General features: G+C 37.7%; 2 protein-coding genes across 2 annotated transcripts; one reads left to right on the top strand and one right to left on the bottom strand.

Annotated features, from left to right (window-relative positions):
• Positions 1–207: 207 nt before the first annotated feature.
• Positions 208–10,476, top strand: LOC137387590 (signal transducer and transcription activator-like). Its single transcript, XM_068074057.1, has 4 exons — positions 208–333; positions 1,210–1,346; positions 6,349–6,580; positions 9,268–10,476. The coding sequence occupies exons 1-4, from the start codon at positions 248–250 to the stop codon at positions 9,365–9,367; spliced, it is 555 nt and encodes a 184-aa protein (XP_067930158.1). The 5' UTR covers positions 208–247; the 3' UTR covers positions 9,368–10,476.
• A 253-nt stretch (positions 10,477–10,729) lies between these two features.
• Positions 10,730–24,573, bottom strand: LOC137387178 (putative tyrosine carboxypeptidase MATCAP2). The gene is made up of 6 exons (XM_068073503.1): positions 24,293–24,573; positions 21,946–22,095; positions 20,621–20,747; positions 16,573–16,781; positions 13,433–13,529; positions 10,730–11,502 (listed from the first exon to the last, which is right to left on the bottom strand). Exons 1-6 carry the CDS (start codon positions 24,563–24,565, stop codon positions 11,240–11,242), a joined length of 1,119 nt encoding a protein of 372 aa, XP_067929604.1. The 5' UTR covers positions 24,566–24,573; the 3' UTR covers positions 10,730–11,239.
• Positions 24,574–24,961: the final 388 nt, after the last annotated feature.

The raw sequence follows: 24,961 nt of genomic DNA, 5'->3' as shown, positions 1-24,961 counted from the left end.
ATAGGGGCCTATGTACAGCTCACCTTAGAACATTAAAAGCAAACAACAATCGTTCTCCTACATCTCTTTTCGCTAGAATCTAGAATGTTCAATGATTCAGTCGTGAGCACTATCTGAGTAGATGTGACCTTTAGTACTAACTGCCCACAATATTGGACATTATATCACTTTGTCAGGGGGAGACAATCAAACAAACCATGCAAATGCAATAGTGACCAGGAATAGCTTTCACAAAGATCAACTTCAGATGAAATCCGTGTTTACATTCTGGGAGTGGCTCTTCTCAATACAGAAAGTCATAAAAGACTCTCTTCGCGAACTTTGGAATCAAGGGTAATTTCATTGGTACATGTAGTTTCACTTTGGAATCAAGGGTAATGTCGTTGGTAGTTTCACTTTAGAATCAAGGGTAATGTCGTCGGTAGTTTCACTTTGGAATCAAGAGTAATGTCGTTTGTAGTTTCTTAGTCAGGAGTGAAAGTATATTAGTTTATTCAGCAGTAAATAAATGTACTTGATACTCTGTGATGACTCAATGAATAGTTAGGGGAGCAGGAAGATTTGATGTGGAGACAACTACTAATGGTAGTTTCCTATGTCTGTGTATTATGTTAGGTGTTGCAATAAAATATTCAACTGAAATATATTAGAGAAATAGAATAACTTACAGCATAGTGTTAAAGTATCAAATTTTATGCTATTTCATGTTACGCTGTACTATGTTCCATTGATCCATGATTCATTTTAAATTTTAAGTGTTTATTTTTGTTTCAAATTTTAAGTTAAATTATCCATTTTCATGTAGGTAAACAGTATTACTATTTACCCCTAAATTATATTATGTTATCTTATATTATATTATTTTGTATTGTTTTTATTGTATTATATCATAATATAATTAATTTTATACTTTACTGAAAAATCACTACAAATATGCTATCAACTTGTTTTGTCTCACATATTAATCATTTTTTGCAGTTTTTTTTGTGGCAGCATATTTTTTGGTAATCTATCCTCAAGACCATGGCATCACATTCATTCCTATTCAGCTAAAATTAGGAATATTACGTTTTTTTCTTAAGCTAGTATATATGAACGCGTTATTGAGAAATTCATAGACTCTTACATTAGTAAAGCTTATGAGTTAGCTTATATCATAGCTAGCGGGCTCGTAATGCCTGCTGTTTGCTGACTGTTTGCTGTTTTCAGGCTTATAATGGGATTTATTAGTAAGAAGGCTGCTCATGGTCTGCTGAGCGGCAAGCCACCTGGTACATTCCTCTTCAGGTTTAGTGAGACAGAACTGGGAGGTGTCAGTGTTGTCTACAGTTGTGCTGACCATGCCTGTGAGTCATATAGGGTTTCTGCTGTTGGATTTATTGATGAATACGTAAATATTTTGGTGCCTAAATTAATATCGAACATCATAACATCATTTCAAAGACGATATGTTTTACTATTACTATCATATTACTATTACTATCATATACGTATGAAATTTTAATGAATCAATCAGACATAAAATCACAGATAATATAATAATTTTAAGTGCTGCTGAGGCCAGGTAAGTATTAAGTACTGCTGAGGCCGAGTAAGCATTAAGTACTGCTGAGGCCAAGTAAGCATTAAGTACTGCTGAGGCTGAGTTAGTATTAAGTGCTGCTGAGGCTAAGTAAGTATTAAGTGCTGCTGAGACCAAGCAAGCTTTCGGCAGCAGACGAGTGCTCAAAAATCACCAAATCAACTGCTACAAAAATCTTACAAGCAAATTATAAATCATCGATCGCATCTGCACGATTTAATTCTTCCCAGGTGATACGATGGGTTACTGTAACTTGATCAAAGACAAACTGACCGATACTAGATGTTGACTGGCAGTAGCGTGACATGGCTGATATCAGACTGACTGACAGTAGCGTGACAAGACTGATATCAGATTGATTGACAGTAGCGTGACATGACTGATATCAGGTTGATTGACAGTAGTGTGACAAGACTGATATCATATTGACGAACAGTAGCATGACATGACTGATATCAGGTTGATTGACAGTAGCGTGACAAGACTGATATCAGATTGATTGACAGTAGCGTGACATGACTGATATCAGACTGACTGACAGTAGCGTGACATGACTAATATCACACTGACTGACAGTAGCGTGACATGACTGATATTAGACTGACTGACTGTAGCGTGACATGACTGATATCAGATTGACTGACAGTAGCGTGACATGACTGATATCAGACTGACTGACAGTAGCGTGACATGACTGATATTACATTGAGGGACAGTAGCGTGACATGACTGATATCAGATTGACTGACAGTAGCGTGACAAGACTGATATCAGACTGACTGACAGTAGCGTGACAAGACTGATATCATATTGACGAACAGTAGCATGACATGACTGATATCAGGTTGATTGACAGTAGCGTGACAAGACTGATATCAGATTGATTGACAGTAGCGTGACATGACTGATATCAGACTGACTGACAGTAGCGTGACATGACTAATATCACACTGACTGACAGTAGCGTGACATGACTGATATTAGACTGACTGACTGTAGCGTGACATGACTGATATCAGATTGACTGACAGTAGCGTGACATGACTGATATCAGACTGACTGACAGTAGCGTGACATGACTGATATTACATTGAGGGACAGTAGCGTGACAAGACTGATATCAGATTGACTGACAGTAGCGTGACAAGACTGATATCAGACTGACTGACAGTAGCGTGACAAGACTGATATCAGATTGATTGACAGTAGCGTGACATGACTGATATCAAGTTGATTGACAGTAGCGTGACAAGACTGATATCAGACTGACAGTAGCGTGACATGACTGATATCAGATTGACTGACAGTAGCGTGACATGACTGATATCAGATTGTCTGACAGTAGCGTGACAAGACTGATATCAGACTGACGGTAGCGTGACATGACTGATATCAGATTGACTGACAGTAGCGTGACAAGACTGATATCAGACTGACTGACAGTAGCGTGACATGATTGATATCACAATGACTGACAGCATATTATATTTTTTCATTGATTCCATTGTTCTCTCTGACTGGTTGAGTATTTCAACCCGTTGATAATTAATTTCATAAAAAAGATGGACACACTGAGCTTCAATTTTTCAAACTGTCCCATGCTGAATTTTCATAGCTAGGAACGCGTATCGGAGTGAACAGCCTATTAACTGTTGGTAAATGCTTCTTAAAATATTTGACTACAGATATTGCATCTCCAAATATCTGGCTCCAGATACTGCATCTCCAAATATCTGGCTCCAATGTGCTTTCATTTTCGTGAATTTGAGAGAAGACATTGAGCTGCAAACTATTTCTTAGTTTTACCTAAACGAATCTTCTATACATACAATTCTACAGCGTAAGTGCTTGTCGTTTATTCTGTCGTCCGTATGTCTAGTTATTGTGATAAAGTTTTAGGAACAAAAACCGCTTCGCACTGGAATTTAACTCTAAAATCTCGGGTCTGCGGACAGACATCCTAGTTAACTATTTTATATTCTCAGAACATTCCCAATATGTCCCGAAAAGTTTCAGAAACATTCCATTGCAACGTTGTCATAAGATAATGTGTAGACACCTTATCAACCTTCCAGAAGCGTTGTAGGAAATGTTCCACACAGAATGTATGGGCAACATTCAAGAAATGATCTCGGACAAAATTCTCCCGATATTGGAGAATGCTACGTAACATTTCATGATTATTTCTCCCATGATGTTGTCTCAATGATATTAGCTAACATCTCAGGAACGTTACGTACAGAACGTTCATGGGATTTAACTGTTTCAAACATTCTGATGTTTCACAGGTTTCTCTAACAAACTGAGTGCATTGTTACCATAATGTACCGTGCATAACCTAGCCACAACATTTCTTCCTTATATTATACAGTCGGTAAATGCATAAATGGTAGCATGATATAATAACAAAAAGACACCATAAAACATATTCAAAATATAGTTATAAAAACTGCTTGTGAAGTGTATATCATGGTCTTACTCACAACTTCAACAAAAATAGACTATTGGTTTGGGACAGAAGTAGTAAAACTAAAGTTAAATTATTTCTTTAAGGTTTGTTGTTAGTGTATTTATTAAGCTATCAAAAAAGTTTTAAAAGACCCAGCTAACCAGCAAGAGTAAAATGTTACAATGAAAATGTTATTGAACAGCATTATAGGAGAAACATTGTCAGAACATTGTTGTAGCATTCATTTGAGAGTAAAAATGATATTGTACCTTAATGTTCCCTTTACATTGTAAGTCAATGTTATACGGATGTTTACACTCTGACATTCCAAAGAAATTTTGCTGTAACATTGTCTAGACATTCATTTGATGGTAAAATTGATGTTGCACCATAAAGTTTCGGCTACATTGCGTGTTAATGTTATATGAACGTTTATGCTCAAGCATTCCAAAGTAATCTTCACGTAACATTGCTGGGACATTCAATAACATTGTCCTTTAACAAAGTTTGATAACGTTAGCAAAGTTTACTCTTGTAATATTCTATAGAGCGTTACGGTAATATTTTTGCACAACGTTCTGCAAAACAATCCTGCAACATTGTTGTAACATAATACAATAATGATCCCCAGATAACATTTATAGAACATTATGAAAACGTTTGCTTAAAACGTTATTTTAAGCATAAGGTTACAAAGCATAGCAGTAATGTTATTGTTAGTTGGGTTGTTATCCACTACATGACACAGCCTACTTGCCATACTATGAAATGATAAAGCACATACTTACTCCACCTGCCAATCTTTAATGATGAGAGGTTAAAATGCGCACCCTTCACATTTTAGCTAGCACGCTTCGACTACTAAACTGAAGCCCAGAATTACCTAACATACTATAAATCTATAGAATCTATAAATCACAAAGTTTCTGTGTCGTTTGCGAAGCGGCGAATCAGTTTGTCCAGCTAAAGCTACTAAAATTTTTGAATGAAAAGCTTGCTTCGTGCTGGATTTAAACTCATGGAGTTTGCAACTGCAAATTTCTAACCATGCTTTTAACCACTGAAGTACAGTCCTTAGAATTCTATCGCTTTTATCATATATCGTATACCCTTTTCTCGATTGCGCGCGCTAAATAACGTATTTATTGATATGTTGCGGCCACGAGTTACAATGCCCCTGTTATGAAATCTTTTTGCCTGACTCTATGAAACATTATGCTTTTTTGTCCTCACCATACTAGGGCAAATTTGATTTCCGCCATACGATATTAACAATAATTTCTCTCGAAATTAAACTTTGGCAATTGTTATGCGTTATATGATATATGTTATCGTTAAATGTTATTGTTATATGTTATCATTATATATTATCATAATATGTTTGTGAATCCATTATGGTAAAAACTGATTAGCAAACAGATAAGTGATAAAGTTTTAGTTAAAGGTTTACTAAAATACATACTAAAAGCTAGATTCAGCGTTTATGTTACGCGTCTGTTTCAAAGGTAAGAACTCTGCTTGTGGGAAATAGTAATATTACATTTTCTTGCAGATCATAACCACAAAATACATGAAGTTATTGCAGATAACTATAGTTACTAAGGTTACCATATGTTTTGTTACTACTTTTTAATGATGATGATTTTGATGATTTTTACCAAGAAGTGATTGCATTAGATAATTACTATGGGTTTCTATACCACTCTATACCTCTATACGAAATTTTCGCCTTATGATGCCAACATTGAAATGAACTAAAATCATATAATTGTATACCAAATAATTTTTGATTGTAATCGTAGCAAAACAGAATATACTTAGCCATTACTTGCTAGTATTATTTTTCCTCCCCATTTATTTCAAAAAAACATTTCTTTCATGATATGAAATTTAAAAGTTAGTTGTTTGAAAAAGTTTCAAAACCTTTACAGTTGTTTCCTTTTTCTTTTATTTCATTTGAGCTGAACAAAAAACACTTTTCTCATGATATAAAGTTTAAAAGTTAGAATGGTAAATGTTGTACATGTTAAATAAAAATAAATTTTCTGTCCAAAGACTTTTTTATAAAACGGGCTATGCCGGGTATTCACCTAGTATATGTATTATAGCATTAATTTAATTTAACTTAAAGCGCACACAGAAATAAACAAATATATTCATTTAAAAATTAAAATGCTAAACGTTATGTTGATAAAAAATATGTAGATAACGATATGTAGATAAAAAATACATTTTCCGTGCAAAAACCTTTTTGCTACTCGTGCAATTCTGGGTATTCGCCTAGTATATTCAGATACAGTATATATATATATTGCAGCAAACAGTAGGCCGGTCTATGTGTGCAACCTCGCTCCCCTCACTGACAAGGAGCTGAGAATACGCTCTCTAGCTAATCGTGTCAAGGATATAAATGAACTCACGTACCTCTATCCTGATATTCCAAAGGAAAGAGCATTTGGCGCTTACTGGAGTCCTGACCCTGAGGTACTGACGCTACCACCTCACCCCGATGAATATATCAAACACACGCTGAGCATGAGGATTCCTGGGTTAGTGAATGTCGTAAAAATCTTTGCTTTTTAAAATTGTTGTTTTGCAGCGCAATTGAAGTTATTAGCCTTTGTATCACTAACACCATTGAAATTTTGTTTGATATTATATTTGCACTTGCTTCAATGTAATGAAATTGAAGAACTATTGTTGAAGAAATTTTAATTTACAATTGTGTGGCCCATCTGAGAAGCCATGTTGATACAATTGTGTGGCCCATCTGAGAAGCCATGTTGATACAATTGTGTGGCCCATCTGAGAAGCCATGTTGATACAATTGTGTGGCCCATCTGAGAAGCCATGTTGATACAATTGTGTGGCCCATCTGAGAAGCCATGTTGATACAATTGTGTGGCCCATCTGAGAAGCCATGTTGATACAATTGTGTGGCCCATCTGAGAAGCCATGTTGATACAATTGTGTGGCCCATCTGAGAAGCCATGTTGATACAATTGTGTGGCCCATCTGAGAAGCCATGTTGATACAATTGTGTGGCCCATCTGAGAAGCCATGTTAGTAATTGTTTCTTGCAATCCGGTTTCAAGCATTAAATGTCTTTTTACGGTGAGAAAATACATTTTCCAAAGATGTGAGCATCTGTTTGGCTTTCCCCAAAAACTCTAATTATCAAGAACCCCTATGCATGCATGCAACTTTGATGTTTCAAAAGGCTGTCGATTTTTCAGACACCTGATGGCATCCTTTTAGACTAAGTACCAAATGTTGAGGCTTTAAAACCATGAACATAGCTGGAATGTAACCTTCATCACTAAGGAAATATGTAATATGAAACTAAAAGTCTGCTCAGCTAACAGCCATATTTGACAACACAATATGAAATAATACAAAAGCAAAGCCAACTAAACATTTTTCTATTTTGGTCTACCGACAGTGAAGGGGATAATTCAGATTCTTGTGAAACGAAGGCACTTATCAGCTCCAAGTAGCCAATTGAATTTGGTTAATTAATAATTCACCACGGCATTTGTTACACCTAGTGCTCAGGGTAAGCAAGATTAATATGCTCTACTGACATGTAAAAATAATATCTTTCCTGGAAATCTGTTAGAGTGGGCTGCTGTTGGAGTGCTACTAGTGGGCTATTGTTGGAGTGCTACTAGTGGGCTGCTGTTGGAGTGCTACTAGTGGGCTGCTGTTGGAGTGCTACTAGTGGGCTGATGTTGGAGTGCTACTAGTGGACTGCTGTTGGAGTGCTACTAGTGGGCTGCTGTTGGAGTGCTACTAGTGGGCTGTTGTTGGAGTGCTACTAGTAGGCTGTTGTTGGAGTGCTACTAGTAGGCTGCTGTTGGAGTGCTACTAGTGGGCTGTTGTTGGAGTGCTGCTAGTGTGCTGCTGTTGGAGTGCTACTAGTGGACTGTTGTTGGAGTGCTACTAGTGGGCTGATGTTGGAGTGCTACTAGTAGGCTGATGTTGGAGTGCTACTAGTGGGCTGATGTTGGAGTGCTACTAGTGGGCTGTTGTTGGAGTGCTACTAGTAGGCTGTTGTTGGAGTGCTACTAGTAGGCTGCTGTTGGAGTGCTACTAGTGGGCTGATGTTGGAGTGCTACTAGTGGGCTGTTGTTGGAGTGCTACTAGTGGGCTGTTGTTGGAGTGCTACTAGTGGGCTGATGTTGGAGTGCTACTAGTGGGCTGTTGTTGGAGTGCTACTAGTAGGCTGTTGTTGGAGTGCTACTAGTAGGCTGCTGTTGGAGTGCTACTAGTGGGCTGATGTTGGAGTGCTACTAGTGGACTGCTGTTGGAGTGCTACTAGTGGGCTGCTGTTGGAGTGCTACTAGTGGACTGTTGTTGGAGTGCTACTAGTAGGCTGCTGTTGGAGTGCTACTAGTGGGCTGATGTTGGAGTGCTACTAGTGGGCTGTTGTTGGAGTGCTACTAGTAGGCTGTTGTTGGAGTGCTACTAGTGGGCTGATGTTGGAGTGCTACTAGTGGGCTGTTGTTGGAGTGCTACTAGTAGGCTGTTGTTGGAGTGCTACTAGTAGGCTGCTGTTGGAGTGCTACTAGTGGGCTGTTGTTGGAGTGCTACTAGTGGCCTGCTGTTGGAGTGCTACTAGTGGACTGTTGTTGGAGTGCTACTAGTGGGCTGTTATTGGAGTGCTACTAGTAGGCTGCTGTTGGAGTGCTACTAGTGGGCTGATGTTGGAGTGCTACTAGTGGGCTGTTGTTGGAGTGCTACTAGTAGGCTGTTGTTGGAGTGCTACTAGTAGGCTGCTGTTGGAGTGCTACTAGTGGGCTGTTGTTGGAGTGCTACTAGTGGGCTGATGTTGGAGTGCTACTAGTGGGCTGCTGTTGGAGTGCTACTAGTGGGCTGCTGTTGGAGTGCTACTAGTGGGCTGTTGTTGGAGTGCTACTAGTGGGCTACTGTTGGAGTGCCACTAGTGGGCTGCTGTTGGAGTGCTACTAGTGGACTGTTGTTTCTCTTATGAGTACAAGACAGAATTTTTAACGAATGGTTTGAAGTTTACCGGTAGCCATAAATAGTGGTAGTTGGAACCTCCGAGCGTCTTCTGAAATATTGATATAAGAGTAGAGTCCTTAAAGTGACACCAACAATGTTTCCTTACAGAGATTCTTGGACACTTGATAATACCGAATGTCAAAATAAATTTCTAACGAGAACTGTTTCACAATGTTATTGAATCATTGAAGATTTTAAATTGATTTTACAGAATGCCTGCGAGTTCACCAAACACAGATATTCTCTCTAGTCAAACGCCGACCAGTTCTTCAATGGCCACATCTCTTATGGACTATGGGCTTTCATCATAATACACTCCAACGGTGCACTCGCTGAAGCTTTTCAAAATTGGCTTATAGCTATCTGATGTACTGTAATAACATACATTTAGGGTAATATTATTTGTGTTGCACACACTATCTGTGCAAGCGTACTATCTATAAACAGGTGTGGTATAGATGTAGCATTTATCTAGTATTGATTGCGGCTCAGCAGCTAATGGTTTCTGAGAAAGCTCATATCAAAAGTCACACGGTGACGCATTGTCTACCCAACCTTTTACATACATTGTTGTTTTAATCAGGTAATAGGGAAGCTATAGTGTTAATTAGTTCTACTCAGACTTATGAGGACCATTTGCACAGGTTACTGGGCGCTTGCAATGTAACAGTATATCTTTCAGTTTATAACTTATCAATTCAATTAATATTATATAGTAAATATTATAGAACATTTATTTTAGTACTGTAAGCGAAACAATTATATAGAGTTTTTGTCACTTGTATTACGATTATAGCTAAAATAGAAATACTTTATATTTGCTAGTGGTAAAGTTGTTTGATATTTATTGCTTTTATACAGAATTATGCAATCAAATGCTTTACACATATTTATCGTTTTGTTTAGCTAATATAATTCTACTGCTGAACTTTATACAATTCTAGTCTGAAGAAAAGTGAGAGCAGAGTTGTGTTCCATAAGAACGATCTGAAATTAAAAACAACTTAAAGCAACATGCAAGAATTTCCAAAGTTAGACTAAGTCCAGAACAGTAAAAGCAGAGATGTGTTTGAATCAACGGTAGCTTCTCCGAGCAATAATAACACTCAGTTAACTTTCACTGTTCTCAGCTGCAATAGCGATTGTAGCAAAAAACATTTATAATAAAATACAATATTCACACGTAAAAAAAACCTTATAAATTGATGCAAAGAAATCATGGCTTACAACACAAACTGAAGAACATTATCAAACATTTACAGCTTCCATTATGTGGACCAGAAGACCAATATGCGGACCAGTAGACCGTTATGTGGACCAGTAGACCAATATGTAGACCAGTAGACCAATATGTGGACCAGTAGACCGTTGTGCGGACCAGTAGACCGTTATGTGGACCAGTAGAACGTTATGTGGACCAGTAGACTGTTATGCGGACCAGTAGAGCGTTATGTAGACCAGTAGACCGTTATGTGGACCAGTAGAACGTTATGTGGACCAGTACCGTTATGTGGACCAGTAGACCGTTATGTGGACCAGTAGAACCTTATGTGGACCAGTAGACCGTTATGCGGACTAGTAGACCGTTATGTGGACCAGTAGACCAATATGTAGACCAGTAGACCAATATGTGGACCAGTAGACCGTTATGTAGACCAGTAGACCGATATGTGGACCAGTAGACCAATGCTAAAGATATTTCTAGAAGTTCTCAGTCTTCCATACATTTAGTTAAAATATGTAAGCAATACTATTATCAAGATTCCTAGAAGAAATAAATATTTTAAAGCCTTATAAAGTGAAGTAACAAAACAAATAATATCGGTAATTGTATAAAAATATCATTTGACTCAAAAGAGAAGATGCAAAAAACAGTATTTTGAAGTGGAAGGGGGAAACCAAACATTCATTTTTTCAATTTTTTAATATCAAGTCTAGTGTCTGTTGGCATGAGGCATAGTCTAGTATGGCATCCGAATAGGCAGGGCAAAGCGATGAATAATTGCATCAGAATAGTCAGTGCAGAGCGATGAATAATTGTTTTGTTAATCTCCAGCATGTTCACGTCTAATTTTATACTCTGATGTCATACTATGATGTTATACTCTGATGTCATACTATGATGTCATACTATGATGTTATACTCTGATGTTATAGTCTGATTTTATACTGTGATGTTATACTCAATGTTTGGCCCCTTCCTTCAAGTCCTCATCAGTTAATCCATTAAATTGAATAACATAATTAAGACGATTCAGATAGTCATTCTTATCACTGAGAAATTTTGGAACTCTTGTGCCTTCTTGCGCAGCGATCTCTTCGAGTTTCTCGAGGTCTCTGTGTGAAACTTTGCCAAATCGGAAGAGGTGCTCAAAGTTGATCTCGTGGCGACGAGCCAGGATTTGTAGGGCACCGGTGAGATAAATTTGGTCTTTAGAAAAGCAACCTTCAACAGAGCAGGCTAGTAGGTTACAACAGAGGTTGTGGTATTGACAACACGAGCTTCAACAGAAGTGGACATTCAAGTTTTTTCAGGTTCTCTATTCTGGAGAGTGGAAAGACAAACCTTCAACAAACCAAATAACTAGACATCTGATAAATCTAAACACTATATTCTAGGAATATCTCAAAGCAAACCCCAGCCTTTTCCTATCAGTACTGACTTGTCAGCGAGTCTATAGCCCAAATGAGAAACCAAAACACTTGTAGTTGTTTGCACTAAAAGATATTTTCTTTTGTCCTTAGAGCAAAGATAAAAAAAATTATGCTATTTTTAGATGTTCTATGTAACTACGAATAAAGGTTTTATTATAATGCAATTCTACCATGGATGTGGTGAGAAATCAAGCTCAGTATATGCATTAACTAAAAAATATAAACCACTACTACAAATTGAATAATGGCAATAAAATATTAGAAATAATACATTTTACAATCATACAATACTGATTTTAAAATACTAAAGAATATGAAAACATTTTTAGAGGATTATTTTTATACATGCAATCTAGTTTCATAAAAAAGGGAGAAGACAACTTCTAAGCCAAGTGGGTATGATTATTAATGAAAGAACAGCTTCAGAAACCTTGAGAATATCCCAACACAAGTGGCTACCAAATTAAAAGTTTGAACCTGAAAATTTTTAGCAGCCTATTGGGACGTCTTTCTTTGATGCATGTAAGATTATAAGAGAGGTCGGTGCATAAACATCAGACTGGACTATGACTTGGGAATATCGCACCAAGTACAGAACCCTTGTATTTCAAAAGGGACCATCACAATCATGTGTCATTCGGGGTAACTGACATCCAGCAAATGAGCAGATTACAGGCATATGATAGATGACAACTATTAGCAACACATATTACTTTCACTAATAACACTTTGTCTGCTAGGATACAAAAAGACATTGTTATTTTATATAACTTTTTCTTTTATTTGTTTATTTCAATGTGTTTACTTTTTAGTCCGATCGAGAAAGTCCTCTGTTTACGTGCTAAAAGTTTGAATACAAAGGCAAGTGATTCATCAAGATTATAAAGATGCTGTGAGTTTAGGGTTCAATATGCCACGCAAGGGTCAATATGCCACGCAAGGGTCAATATGCCACGCAAGGGTCAATATGCCACGCAAGGGTCAATATGCCACGCAAGGGTCAATATGCCACGCAAGGGTCAATATGCCACGCAAGGGTCAATAATCTATGCTAGGGTTAACAAGTTCCTTACTAAGTGAAAGAAGTCTGACATGCTCACTAACCTAATGCATGTGGCTATATGATTTGACTAGTGGAATGCCCGGCATTGCGCGGGTATCAATGTGCGCCTGGCACATTGCTAATGGCTAATTTGAGTAAGCTGATATTCCTATTACTAGTATATTACTAATAACTAATACTAGACTTACTAATAAGAACCGTAGGATCAAGCTTTAATCATGTTGCGTAACGCATATTTTCACCAAGATATCGACTCACCAAGATATCGACTCACCAAGATATCGACTCACCAAGATATCGACTCACCAAGATATCGACTCACCAAGATATCGACTCACCAAGATATCGACTCACCAAGATATCGACTCACCAAGATATCGACTCACCAAGATATCGACTCACCAAGATATCGACTCACCAAGATATCGACTCACCAAGATATCGACTCACCAAGATATCGACTCATATCGCCAAATGCATCCATCAATCTCGCGTAGCTCAATGGTTTAGCATATTGTCTGGATAATGGACAGTTCTGAGATCAAATCTTATGCTCAACGGATTCTTTATTCCAAGATTTTAATAGCTATAGCTGAACACACAGAATCACACGCAAACTTGAGATTTATATATATAGATTGAGGAAAATATGTCATACCTGGTTTGCTTGTGTCTGTTAGTCCACGCTTCGCTCTAAGCAAATGTTTCCATCTTTCCTCGGGATCATCTATATACTGCTTTAGCTTCTCATAGACCTAATACATAAACAGATAACTCTTTCACTCAGCTACTATAAGAAAACTATTAGTCTCGGTATCACATAAGTACACGTAAGTACCGTTTTACTATAGCTATGCAAAATCTACGGCCTACAATATAACATATCATATTACATTAGAACAACAACAAAATTTAATTTTGTAAGTAAGACAGCAGCTAAGAAAAAACATAAAGTTAAAGACTGTTGGGAGTGTGCCGTCAAACTTAAAAGTGGAGATACTGTCAAAATTGGGAATTATGCTCTACTTTATGTTATAAGCAAGAAAAGACAACTGTTCAAATCTTTGACCCTGTACATGTATTCCGTTTTAGGCTAAAAGACTATTAAACCAGACATACATAAGATTTGGAATGGTACCCATTAAATCTAACTTTTATATATACATGATGTGTAAATAATGCAAAACTTCAGAGATGACTATTGAAGGCCAGCTTGATGAAAAATGCTTTTGTAATACCACCATTTTAAAAGCTGAGATTTATTTTATAAAAGAGAACAGTTTTTTGTTTCAAAAATCAATTACAAAAATCTACATGACATCTTTTAAAAGACGTGTTTTAGATGAGACTATATACTCTAACTACTATATCCGACTATGTTGAATAAACTTAGTAACTGATTCTAGCCATTTTAAATCCATTCATGGATCAAAACGTAAATACAAGGTAGTACGACTATGGTTAGGGTATTAGGATGTTGAGATCTTTCACTCTTTACAACCAATAAGAATGCTAGAGTTTGTCTCTGTAGTTACCGTGAAATTAAAGGCTCTTTAAGGATATTGGTACAAGCCCTTAGTCAGATATAACAATACAATTAGAAGTGAGAATTAAAGCATTTACGCATGTAAAAAATCTTTAGTGGGAGTTATTATACCTCTGATGAATTAATTACAAGTATCGTCAGAGAAAGTCGTATGAAACTAAATTCCATAATTTCTATATATAAATCTCGAAGTTTCTCTGTCATCGATTGTCTGTCTGTTGTTCATCCAGCTATCGCTGGTAAAGTTTAAGCAACGGAAAATCACCTTTGTTCTAGATTAGAACTCGCATCACTCAAATCGCAAGTCTGCTAACAAGTGTGCATAACCACAAGATTAAGCTGTTCTTATCACATCCATCGCTCTTACCATATACTGTATATACTTTTTGCGATTGCACACGCTGAATGTGCACTTGCTATTATTAATTATTACAGTCCGCCCTCGGGTCACGATTTCCCTGTTATAAGACTTTTTTCGTCTTATACCAGGGGCATGGAACGCAATGTTTTTGTGACGAATTTTTTTCGGTGCGGCTACTACGGGGAAAAATCTTTTCCCAACTTATTTCCGCCATACGATGTCAACAAAACCTTCTCTTGAAATTAAAATTTAGCAGCCGGTGTACTGATTATGACGAAATAACAAAAATGCCAAAAATGCCGATATGCTATAAGCCGAAATTCCTCCCACAATGCCTGAAAGATATATACAATGCTCGCTATCGCAGTTTAGCGTCATTCGTTGTAAGTTGTAATAAAAACGAATTTGAAGACAGATAAGTTGTAAAATTTTAGCCTATGACAAAGTTGAAATTTAATTTAGTAAAATACATACCAAAACTTAGCTTCAAATGTGTTTAGTAAGCAAAATTCATTGAAGTTAAATTCAACGTTCATGTTATACATCTGTATCAAAGGTAAGAACTTCTAACGGTACGTACTGCACATATGTACATTGTAATGTTACACTTTTTTGCAGATCATAACCACTAAATACACTAAAGTTACTGTAGGTAACTATAGTTACTGAGGTTAACATATTGTTTTGTTACTAATTTTCTATATGTACAGTGTATATATAAAATTTCGATGATTTTTACCAAGGGTTGTTTGAATTAGATAATTGCTATGGGTTTCTATACTACTTTATGCGAAATTTTCGCCTTACGATGCCAACACTGAAATGAATTGAAATCATAAAATTGTATACTAAATAATTTTTTTGTTGTGATCGTAGCAAAACCAACTTTATTTAGACATAACTTGCTAATTATTTCACATTTACATTTCATTTTTCTCATAACTTATTTCAACAAAACACTTTTTCATGATATGAAATTTAAAAGTTACAGTTGTTTGAAAACCTTTACAGTTGTTTATTTTTTCTCTTAATTTAGTTGAACTGCATGAAAACCTTTTCTCATGATATGTAGTTGGAAAGTGAGAACGGTAACTGTTGGTAACTGTTGGTAACTGTTGGTATATGTTGGTAACTGTTGGTATATGTTAAATAAAGATAAATTTTCTGTGCAAAACCTCTTTTTATTACCCGGGCATTGAACTAATATATATATATATATAAATATATATATAAATATATATATAAATATATATAAATATATATATATATATAATATATATATAAATATATATATAAATATATATATATATATAAAAATATATATAAATATATATATATATAAATATATATAAATATATATATATAATATATATATATATGGCTTTCAAGCCTAAACCAAGACAGGTTTACAAACTGATAAATCTTCAAGCATGTTTTGAGGTTACATTCAAAGGTTTAGTGATAATCAGTTGTTAAAACTGTTGATTTCAACGCAAAGGTATTTTAATTTACGTAATTCTTTATTATAGCAAAGTGATATGATTAGCCATAGCCAAAATGACAATATGTAGTCATGAAGAGAAACCGGATAACATTTGTATCAGTTAATACTTGTCAATAACTGTTTATGGGTCTACTGCTCAAAGAATTAAACGCTGTAAATAAGCATCTCGCACAAAGGGTGAAATTTTCATCGTCAATGTTTTAGGTAGATTCATACATCATTAGACATCCAAGAACACATTCAAGAAACATGCAGTGAGTCAGATGCTAATATAACCGGAGTATCTTTCAGACCTTGACACGACTGCGAACAGAATAAACACGCTCATGCTAAACTTGATATTACCATTCCATAATTGTGTCTACCCAAAAACTAAGAAGTGCCTACCTGGCAAAAAGACATCTTTGAGGCAAGGAAGATGACAACATACATGAGAGAGGACCTGAGGAGGAGAGGCTGCTCCCTAAACATTACTGTGTTCAAAGAGGCAAACCCCTCCTCTGTCGGGTTCGAAGACAGCAGCTTGAGCTGCCTCCGTCGCTTGCCGGACCTCCACGGCTGTTTCTTGTTGTTGTAGGCTCTAAGATAGTGTGTGCCTAAAGTCATGTAAATTCAATGTTGCAACTGCTCGCTGTAACAATAAAAACTGACTGGTTTAAACTCTCGATCCAAGCAAATACCAGAGTTTGCATTTTTAACTTAAGAGTTGAATATTCCCAAATAACAACGCAGACTAGTTTCATGCATTTATTCGCCCATTGAGCGAAACTACATAGAGAAAAACTGCAACAATTCTTTAGCAAGTCTTCAGACAGTGGCAAACCTGGAGTTGTGTAACAGAGAACTTTGTAAATCTAACAATACATTGAATGTCAATATACATAATTATATACAAAACACTATACAACATATAATTTTAAACTATATACATATATTCCTTATTGACATAAATACATTATAAATTAAACACATATATACAATATATATTATATACATTATATATTCTATACATAAATACATTATAAATTAAACACATATATACAATATATATTATATACATTATATATTATATACATTATTACATTATATACAATATACTTTATATACATATATGCATTATATACATATATATATATAAAATTGTTTCCTCACCCCGGATACCCCGTATGGGTGGTAAATTCTGCTCTAACTCGGGTCTCCTACCAGAGACCTGGGAGTTTGAGCACTCGCCTCAAGATCTTAGCTGTTCCCAATAGCGCACTTTTCTGCAACTCACCTGAGTTGATTGCTGTTGGTATTTGGGTTAGCCACATTTTATGCGCCGGTGTTATTGCGCCCAGTGCCCCAATGACTACTGGGATTACAGTTGTTCTTACATTCCAGCATTTTTCAATTTTTTCTCCAAGAGAGAGATATTTCTCTACCTTTTCTTTTTCTTTGCTGGCTATATCGTAGTCATTGGGTACTGCTATATCTATTATAGTAGCCCTCTTGTTCTCCTTGTCTACCACCACTATATCTGGTTGGTTTGCTAGGACATGCTTGTCAGTTTGGATGTAGAAGTCCCAGAGGATCTTAGCGCGGTCATTTTCATTGACCTTACCAGGAGCTTCCCACCAGTGTTGAGGTTTATTAAGGCCATACTCATCACATAGACTTCTATACACAACACCTGCGACATGATTATGCCGCTCAGTGTATGCGTTCCCTGCTAGCTGCTTGCATCCACTGATGATGTGTTGGATGGTCTCAGGTGCGTCTTTGCACAGTCTGCATCTAGGATCGTCTCTAGTGTGATAGATTTTCGTTTGGAGTTGCCTTGTTGAGAGCACTTGCTCCTGGGCTGCCATGATTAGCGACTCTGTATTGGCCATTAGGTTTCCTTTGTTCAGCCACATATATGTCTGGTGAAGATCGCCAACCTTAGATATTTGTTGGTAGTAAGCACCATGAAGAGGTTTCGTGTGCCAGTCAATTTCCTCATCATCAGGGCGTAGGTCTGTTGTAAAAGCAGCCGATTGAAATTCAGCTAGCAACTTATCTGAGATGGCCATGGAGGCTGCATATGCTTTGATGCTTTGCTCCTCCTCTTTCACTGTCTGCTGTACACTTTTGAGTCCCCTACCGCCATCTTTCCTATCAAGATACAATCTAGTAGTATCAGATTTTGGGTGGAGTACTCCATGCATGGTCAGCAGTTTACGAGTTGCTATATCTGTTTCTTTGATGGCTTCCTCAGTCTACTTTATTATGCCTGCTGGATATTTTATTACTGGCAGTGCGTAGGTATTTATTGCCATGACTTGGTTCTTGGCATTGAGCTGGCTCCGTAAGACCTGCCAAAGGCGTTTTTTGTATTCGGTAATGGCTTTGTGACGTACCTCGGCTTCGTGGTTGATGTTGCTTTGCATAATCCCCAAGTACTTGTACCCTTCTTCTATATCTTTGATGGTACCATTTGGCATTCTTAGGCCATCTGTGAGCATAGAATGGCCTTTCTTAAGAATTAGCCTTCTACATTTCTCAATACCGAAGGTCGTTCCGATGTCCTTGCTGTATACCTGAGGTGTATTAGCGCATCAATGTCCCTTTCTTTGTTAGCGTACAGCTTGATGTCATCCATGTAGAAGAGGTGGTTTATCTTGGTGCCACTCTTAAACTGGTACCCATATTGAGTCTCCTCCAGCATATTGCTTAGAGGGTTTAGGCATATGCAGAAGAGCAGCGGTGATAAGGAGTCACCTTGATAGATGCCTCGCTTAATTTGCACACTCGCCAGCTTTTTGCCATTAGCCTCCAGTTCCGTCTTCCATTTGGTCATTGACATCTTGATGAATGCCACAAGAGCAGGGTGAAAATTGTACATACTGAGGCACTCAAGTATCCTACTATGGGGAATTGAGTCATAGGCCTTTTTGTAGTCACTCCAAGCCATGGCAAGATTGGTTTGCCTTCTCCTGCTGTCTTGACAGACCGTCCGATCCACCAGTAACTGATGTTTAGCTCCTCAGGTGTTGCGCCCAATTCCTTTCTGAGCACTGGTCATATAGTGACTCATGTGCTCTTCCAGTTTGTCTGCAACTATTCTTGAGAGCAGTTTCCAAGTGGTGGGCAAGCACGTTATTGGTCGATAGTTTTTAGGAATCGGCCCCTGCTTTGGATCTTTTATCAGAAGTACAGTTCGTCCTTTGGTCAGCCATTCTGGATGGTCACCTTGTTCTATTAGGCATTTCATCTGCTTAGCCATTCTAGTGTGAAGTGATGTCAATTTCTTTAACCAGAAGGCTTGAATCATGTCATGGCCAGGTGCTGCCCAGATGTCCTTCCAGAACTTTGAAGTGTTAGATTGGAGAGGCTCAGACATTGGCCTATGCAGTTCACCTTTGAACTGGGAATACACTCTAGATGGATTAGTGATGAACAGTTTGTTCATTCTCTTGTTATCCCACTCATTGGTGTACCGCTTCAGTCATGCCGAGAGTGCTACTAGCTGCTGTTTGGCAGATTCTAGAGCTTCTATTGTGGCTTCCCTTTTTGGACACTCCAAACTGTGGTTAGATCTCTCACTGAGCCTACTAACTTTCTTGCGCAAGTCCTTGATCTTATTTTGTAGCCTCAGCTGCCAGGATGGAACGGCTTGAAGCCTTGTTGGCATTGGCTTAATATCCATCTCCTCCAAGATGACGGTTGCTGTACTGTAGATTAAGGCATTAGTCTCACAGATACATATATATAATATATATATATTATATATATATATAATATATTCTACACATATGTACATTATAAATTATACACATATACACAGTATATTATATACATATTGATATTATATACATTATAAATTATATACATTATATATCAGGTTATTTTTATAATATTCAATGTTATTATTTAATGTACACCATCACTGGGTGAGGTTAGAGCACTGTGGGTGTGATTAGAACGCTACGGGTGTAGTTGAAGAATTGTAGGGAGAGCATTTGTGGGAGTGGTTAGAGCAATATGGGTGTGGCTTAAGCGATCCAGGTGTAGACAAATCACAATGGGTGAGGCTAGAACAATGCGGGTTTCACTTCTGCTTCAGCAATGCAAGCAATCTAAACTGTCAGTCTAAAAGCTAAGCGGACATAGAACTGACATAGACATAGAAAGTACATAGAACTGACATAGACATAGAACAGACATAGAACTGACATAGACATAGAACGGACATAGAACTGACATAAACATAGAACGGACATAAAACTGACAGCATTAAAACAATGCATAGTTTTACGTATGCATTTAGCTTCAACTTATTGTAGATTGCTGATTTACTCAACAAATCTGACAAGACAGACAGACATTAGGCATATTTACTTATATTAGTTTTACACACTACTATTTCAAAAAAAGAGTGCTTATTGTTAGGAGAAAGAATATGTCTTGCTACCTATTTCGTGATTGAGCATTCCTTCTATCCAGTTGGAATGGGTCGTTCCTTCTTTGACATTAATTGTGGGTTTGCCCTTCACCCTGGTCATAGATGCTCGTGCCAAAATATTGTGCGTAATGTTGACCTGCAGAATAATACATCAACCGTTATGAGCCCAGTGGAGTAATTTCATGGAACTGCTAGCAACAATTGAGAGTTGTCTTATCAAAAACAAACTTGACTGCATATTTTTATGACGACTTCATGGATGCTAATAAGATGGTTTGATTCGCATGATATGCATTGCAATAGATGATAATGGGTACAGTTTAGCATTACAAAAACTTTTCAAGTCTATTAAAAATGAACGATGTGGATATATAAATGAACAATGTGGATATACATGTACCATAAATTCTGGTGAATAAGTCAAAAATTTGACACCAAATTGCAATCTTAAAATCTAGCCACGACTTATACGGCGGTCACATTTCTTCATTACACAAATTATACTAAAATTCAACTTCAAAAAATCTATCGCAAATCAAAATTACATGATATGACATAGTGGGATTTATTTTTAAAATAGTGAAATACTACTAATCCTACTTAGCATGAGATGCATCTAACACGAAATCTCACTCTTCACCATACAAATTGTCATCGCTAGGAATCTCTTCTGGAATAAGGTTTTTTCTTTTGGAATTCAATGTTTTTGTTGTATATGCCTACAAGCCAACAATTCGATAATCCCTTTGACATATCCACTATCGTCCATCCGCCCTTTTTCTTGTACATGAATCATGATTTTTAACAAATCTGCTTGCGGCATGTTTTTTGTTAAAACGTGTGGGGCATATTATCAAAGGTGGCAGTTTTGTTCGATTGGTGAGGCGGACCAATACGATAGTGAAGTATTGTTTTTCATGCTTTGTGGTCTTCACTAGAACTGTCGTCTCTCATTCCTTTGTTAATTGCTGTATGTATTGCCAATGGCAAAAAAACATGGGCGTTTTTGCTGATGATCAAAATCATCAGCAAACATGTCATTTTCTCAGCTACGCATTGCATGCTTCTGATGTTGACTGACCTGTTACTGATCTAATGACTAAAGCCAGAGAGGAGAGGTCGACTTATAAGGCAGGCGCTTGTCAAAACCAGGACTTTCAAATCAAAATATAGACTTCGACTTGTACGCCGAGTTGACTTCTACGCCGGAATTTACCGTACATAAACTAAATAGTCAAATACATTCAACTCAAAATTAAAGTACAAATAAACTAAATTTATACTAATAAAAAGTTATGTAAATTATCAGATATAAATTATGCTATTCTTCTGACCTGAATTTCATCTTCAATGCCTTCTGCTTTGAGATATTTTGAGATATGAGTTGTCACCTCATGCTTGGTCATGATATGCCCGCCACTGCATCTCTCCCAGTTTGTAAATGTGCCAAATAAGGAGAGAGACGTTCTTATAATTTTTAAAGCCTGAGAATATTCAAGAGATCAAACAAACATTGGAACATGAATAAATAACCTATAATAACAATAATAATATAGTAACACAACCTATACGACTACACAACCTATACGGATACACAACCTATATGGCTACACAACCTATACGGCTGCACAACCTATACGGCTACACAACCTATACGGCTACACAACCTATACGGCTACACAACCTATATGGCTACACAACCTATACGGCTACACAACCTATATGGCTACACAACCTACATGGCACATAACCTATATGGCTACACAACCTATATGGCTACACAACCTATACGGCTACACAACCTACATGGCACACAACCTATATGACTACACAACCAATACGGCTGCACAACCTATACGGCTACACAACCTATACGGCTACACAACCTATACGGCTACACAACCTATACGGCTACACAACCTATATGGCCACACAACCTATATGGCTACACAACCTATATGGCTACACAACCTATACGGCTGCACAACCTATACGGCTACACAACCTACATGGCACACAACCTATACGGCTACACAACCTATACGGCTGCATAACCTATACGGCTACACAACCTATACAGCTACACAACCTATATGGCTACACAATCTATACAGCTACACAACCTGTACAGCTACACAACCTATATGGCTACAAAACCTACATGGCTACACAACCTATATTGCTACACAACCTACATGGCACATAACCTACATGGCTACACAACCTACATGGCTCACAACCTATAAATACACACCTGAATGAATAGACAAAACTGGCCATAAAGAAAAAAATACTAACTTTATTTTATAGCATCATTAGTGTTTACCACTAACTGCAGTGCCTACCAGTGCCAATGCAGTGCCTACCAGTGCCAATGCAATGCCTACCAGTGCCAATGCAGTGCCTACCAATGCCAATGCAATGCCTACCAGCGCCAATGCAATGTGTACCAGTGCCAATGCAATGCCTACCAGTGCTAATGCAATGTGTACCAGTGCCAATGCAATGCCTACCAGTGCCAATGCTGTGCCAACCAGTCCTTATGCAATGCCTACCAGTGCCAATGCCATGCCTACTAGTGCCAATGCAATGCCTACTGGCGCCAATGCAATGTGTACCAGTGCCAATGCAATGCCTACCAGTGCTAATGCAATGTGTACCAGTGCCAATGCAATGCCTACCAGTGCCAATGCAATGCCTACCAGTGCCAATGCAATGCCTACCAGTGCTAATGCAATGCCTACTAGTGCCAATGCAGTGCCTACCAGTGCCAATGCAGTGCCAACCAGCCCTAATGCAATGCCTACCAGTGCCAATGCAATGCCTACCAGTGCCAATGCAGTGCCAACCAGCCCTAATGCAATGCCTACCAGTGCTAATGCAATGCCTACCGGCGCCAATGCAATGTGTACCAGTGCCAATGCAATGCCTACCAGTGCTAATGTAATGTGTACCAGTGCCAATGCAATGCCTACCAGTGCCAATGCAATGCCTACCAGTGCCAATGCAATGCCTACCAGTGCCAATGCAGTGCCAACCAGCCCTAATGCAATGCCTACCAGTGCCAATGCCATGCCTACTAGTGCCAATGCAATGCCTACCGGCGCCAATGCAATGTGTACCAGTGCCAATGCAATGTGTACCAGTGCTAATGCAATGTGTACCAGTGCCAATGCAATGCCTACCAGTGCCAATGCAATGCCTACCAACCCTAATGCAATGCCTACCAGTGCTAATGCCATGCCTACTAGTGCCAATGCAATGCCTACCGGCGCCAATGCAATGTGTACCAGTGCCAATGCAATGCCTACCAGTGCTAATGCAATGTGTACCAGTGCCAATGCAATGCCTACCAGTGCCAATGCAATGCCTACCAGTGCTAATGCAATGTGTACCAGTGCCAATGCAATGCCTACCAGTGCCAATCCAATGCCTACCAATGCCAATGAAGAAGCTCTTAAAATTTATGCTTAAAACAGTTTGATTAAAAAAATCTCAATGAGAATGAAATGGCATGAGAGGTTTGAGGCACACAGTTGTAACTAGCACAAGGAAACACGTTTTAAAAAGTCTGGTTATATATATGGTAAATGCTTATTTGTGCTCGTAACGAAAGGTCTTTTACATATCATCTGTATAAATTTGCTTTAGTATGTGCCAAGTTATTATTCAAATCGATACCTGAGCTAAGTATCGACTTGATGGTTCTCCGTACTGATGCAGGACCTTTGAGTCTATCGCCGCAGGATACACAAACTGTGGGTTGTATGTACCACCGGAATCAAAAAACTTCTTTTTCTCAGCTTCCAAGTTGAGAGGTTTCACCGCAACAAGAGTTGGCAAAGACTTTGCTTTCTTTGGCTTAGCCGCTTTAGTGCTGGAAGGTTTTTCTGGTGAGAGCTTAGGAAGTGGATTGCTTGCAGATGCTCTGAGAAGTAGAGGTGCCAGACTCATCACGCTAAAGTTGTGAAAAAAGGCAATACTTCAACTCATCAGATTTATTTTCTGTTCTCAGTGTTTATAAAACTAGGAGCAGCTAGTTAGACAGAAATAGTCGTTGAATAAAACTAGGAGCAGCTAGTCAGACAGAAATAGTTGTTGAATAAAACTAGGAGCAGCTAGTTAGACAGAAATAGTCGTTGAATAAAACTAGGAGCAGCTAGTCAGACAGAATTAGTTGTTGAATAAAACTAGGAGCAGCTAGTTAGACAGAAATAGTTGCTGAATAAAAAGTGATAGAATTGTAAAAAGTTAAAACAAACAATGCCTTGCAATCTGAATGCAGTAGCTAGCACAGTGCTATCATATAAACTGACTAACAAGAAATACTTCAAGTCATTAAAATAAACC

Source organism: Watersipora subatra, chromosome 2 (assembly GCF_963576615.1).
Source record: "Watersipora subatra chromosome 2, tzWatSuba1.1, whole genome shotgun sequence".
Lineage (NCBI taxonomy): Eukaryota > Metazoa > Bryozoa > Gymnolaemata > Cheilostomatida > Watersiporidae > Watersipora > Watersipora subatra.
Note: the sequence above shows the minus strand (reverse complement) of the source record. Positions and strands in the feature narration are given on the sequence as shown.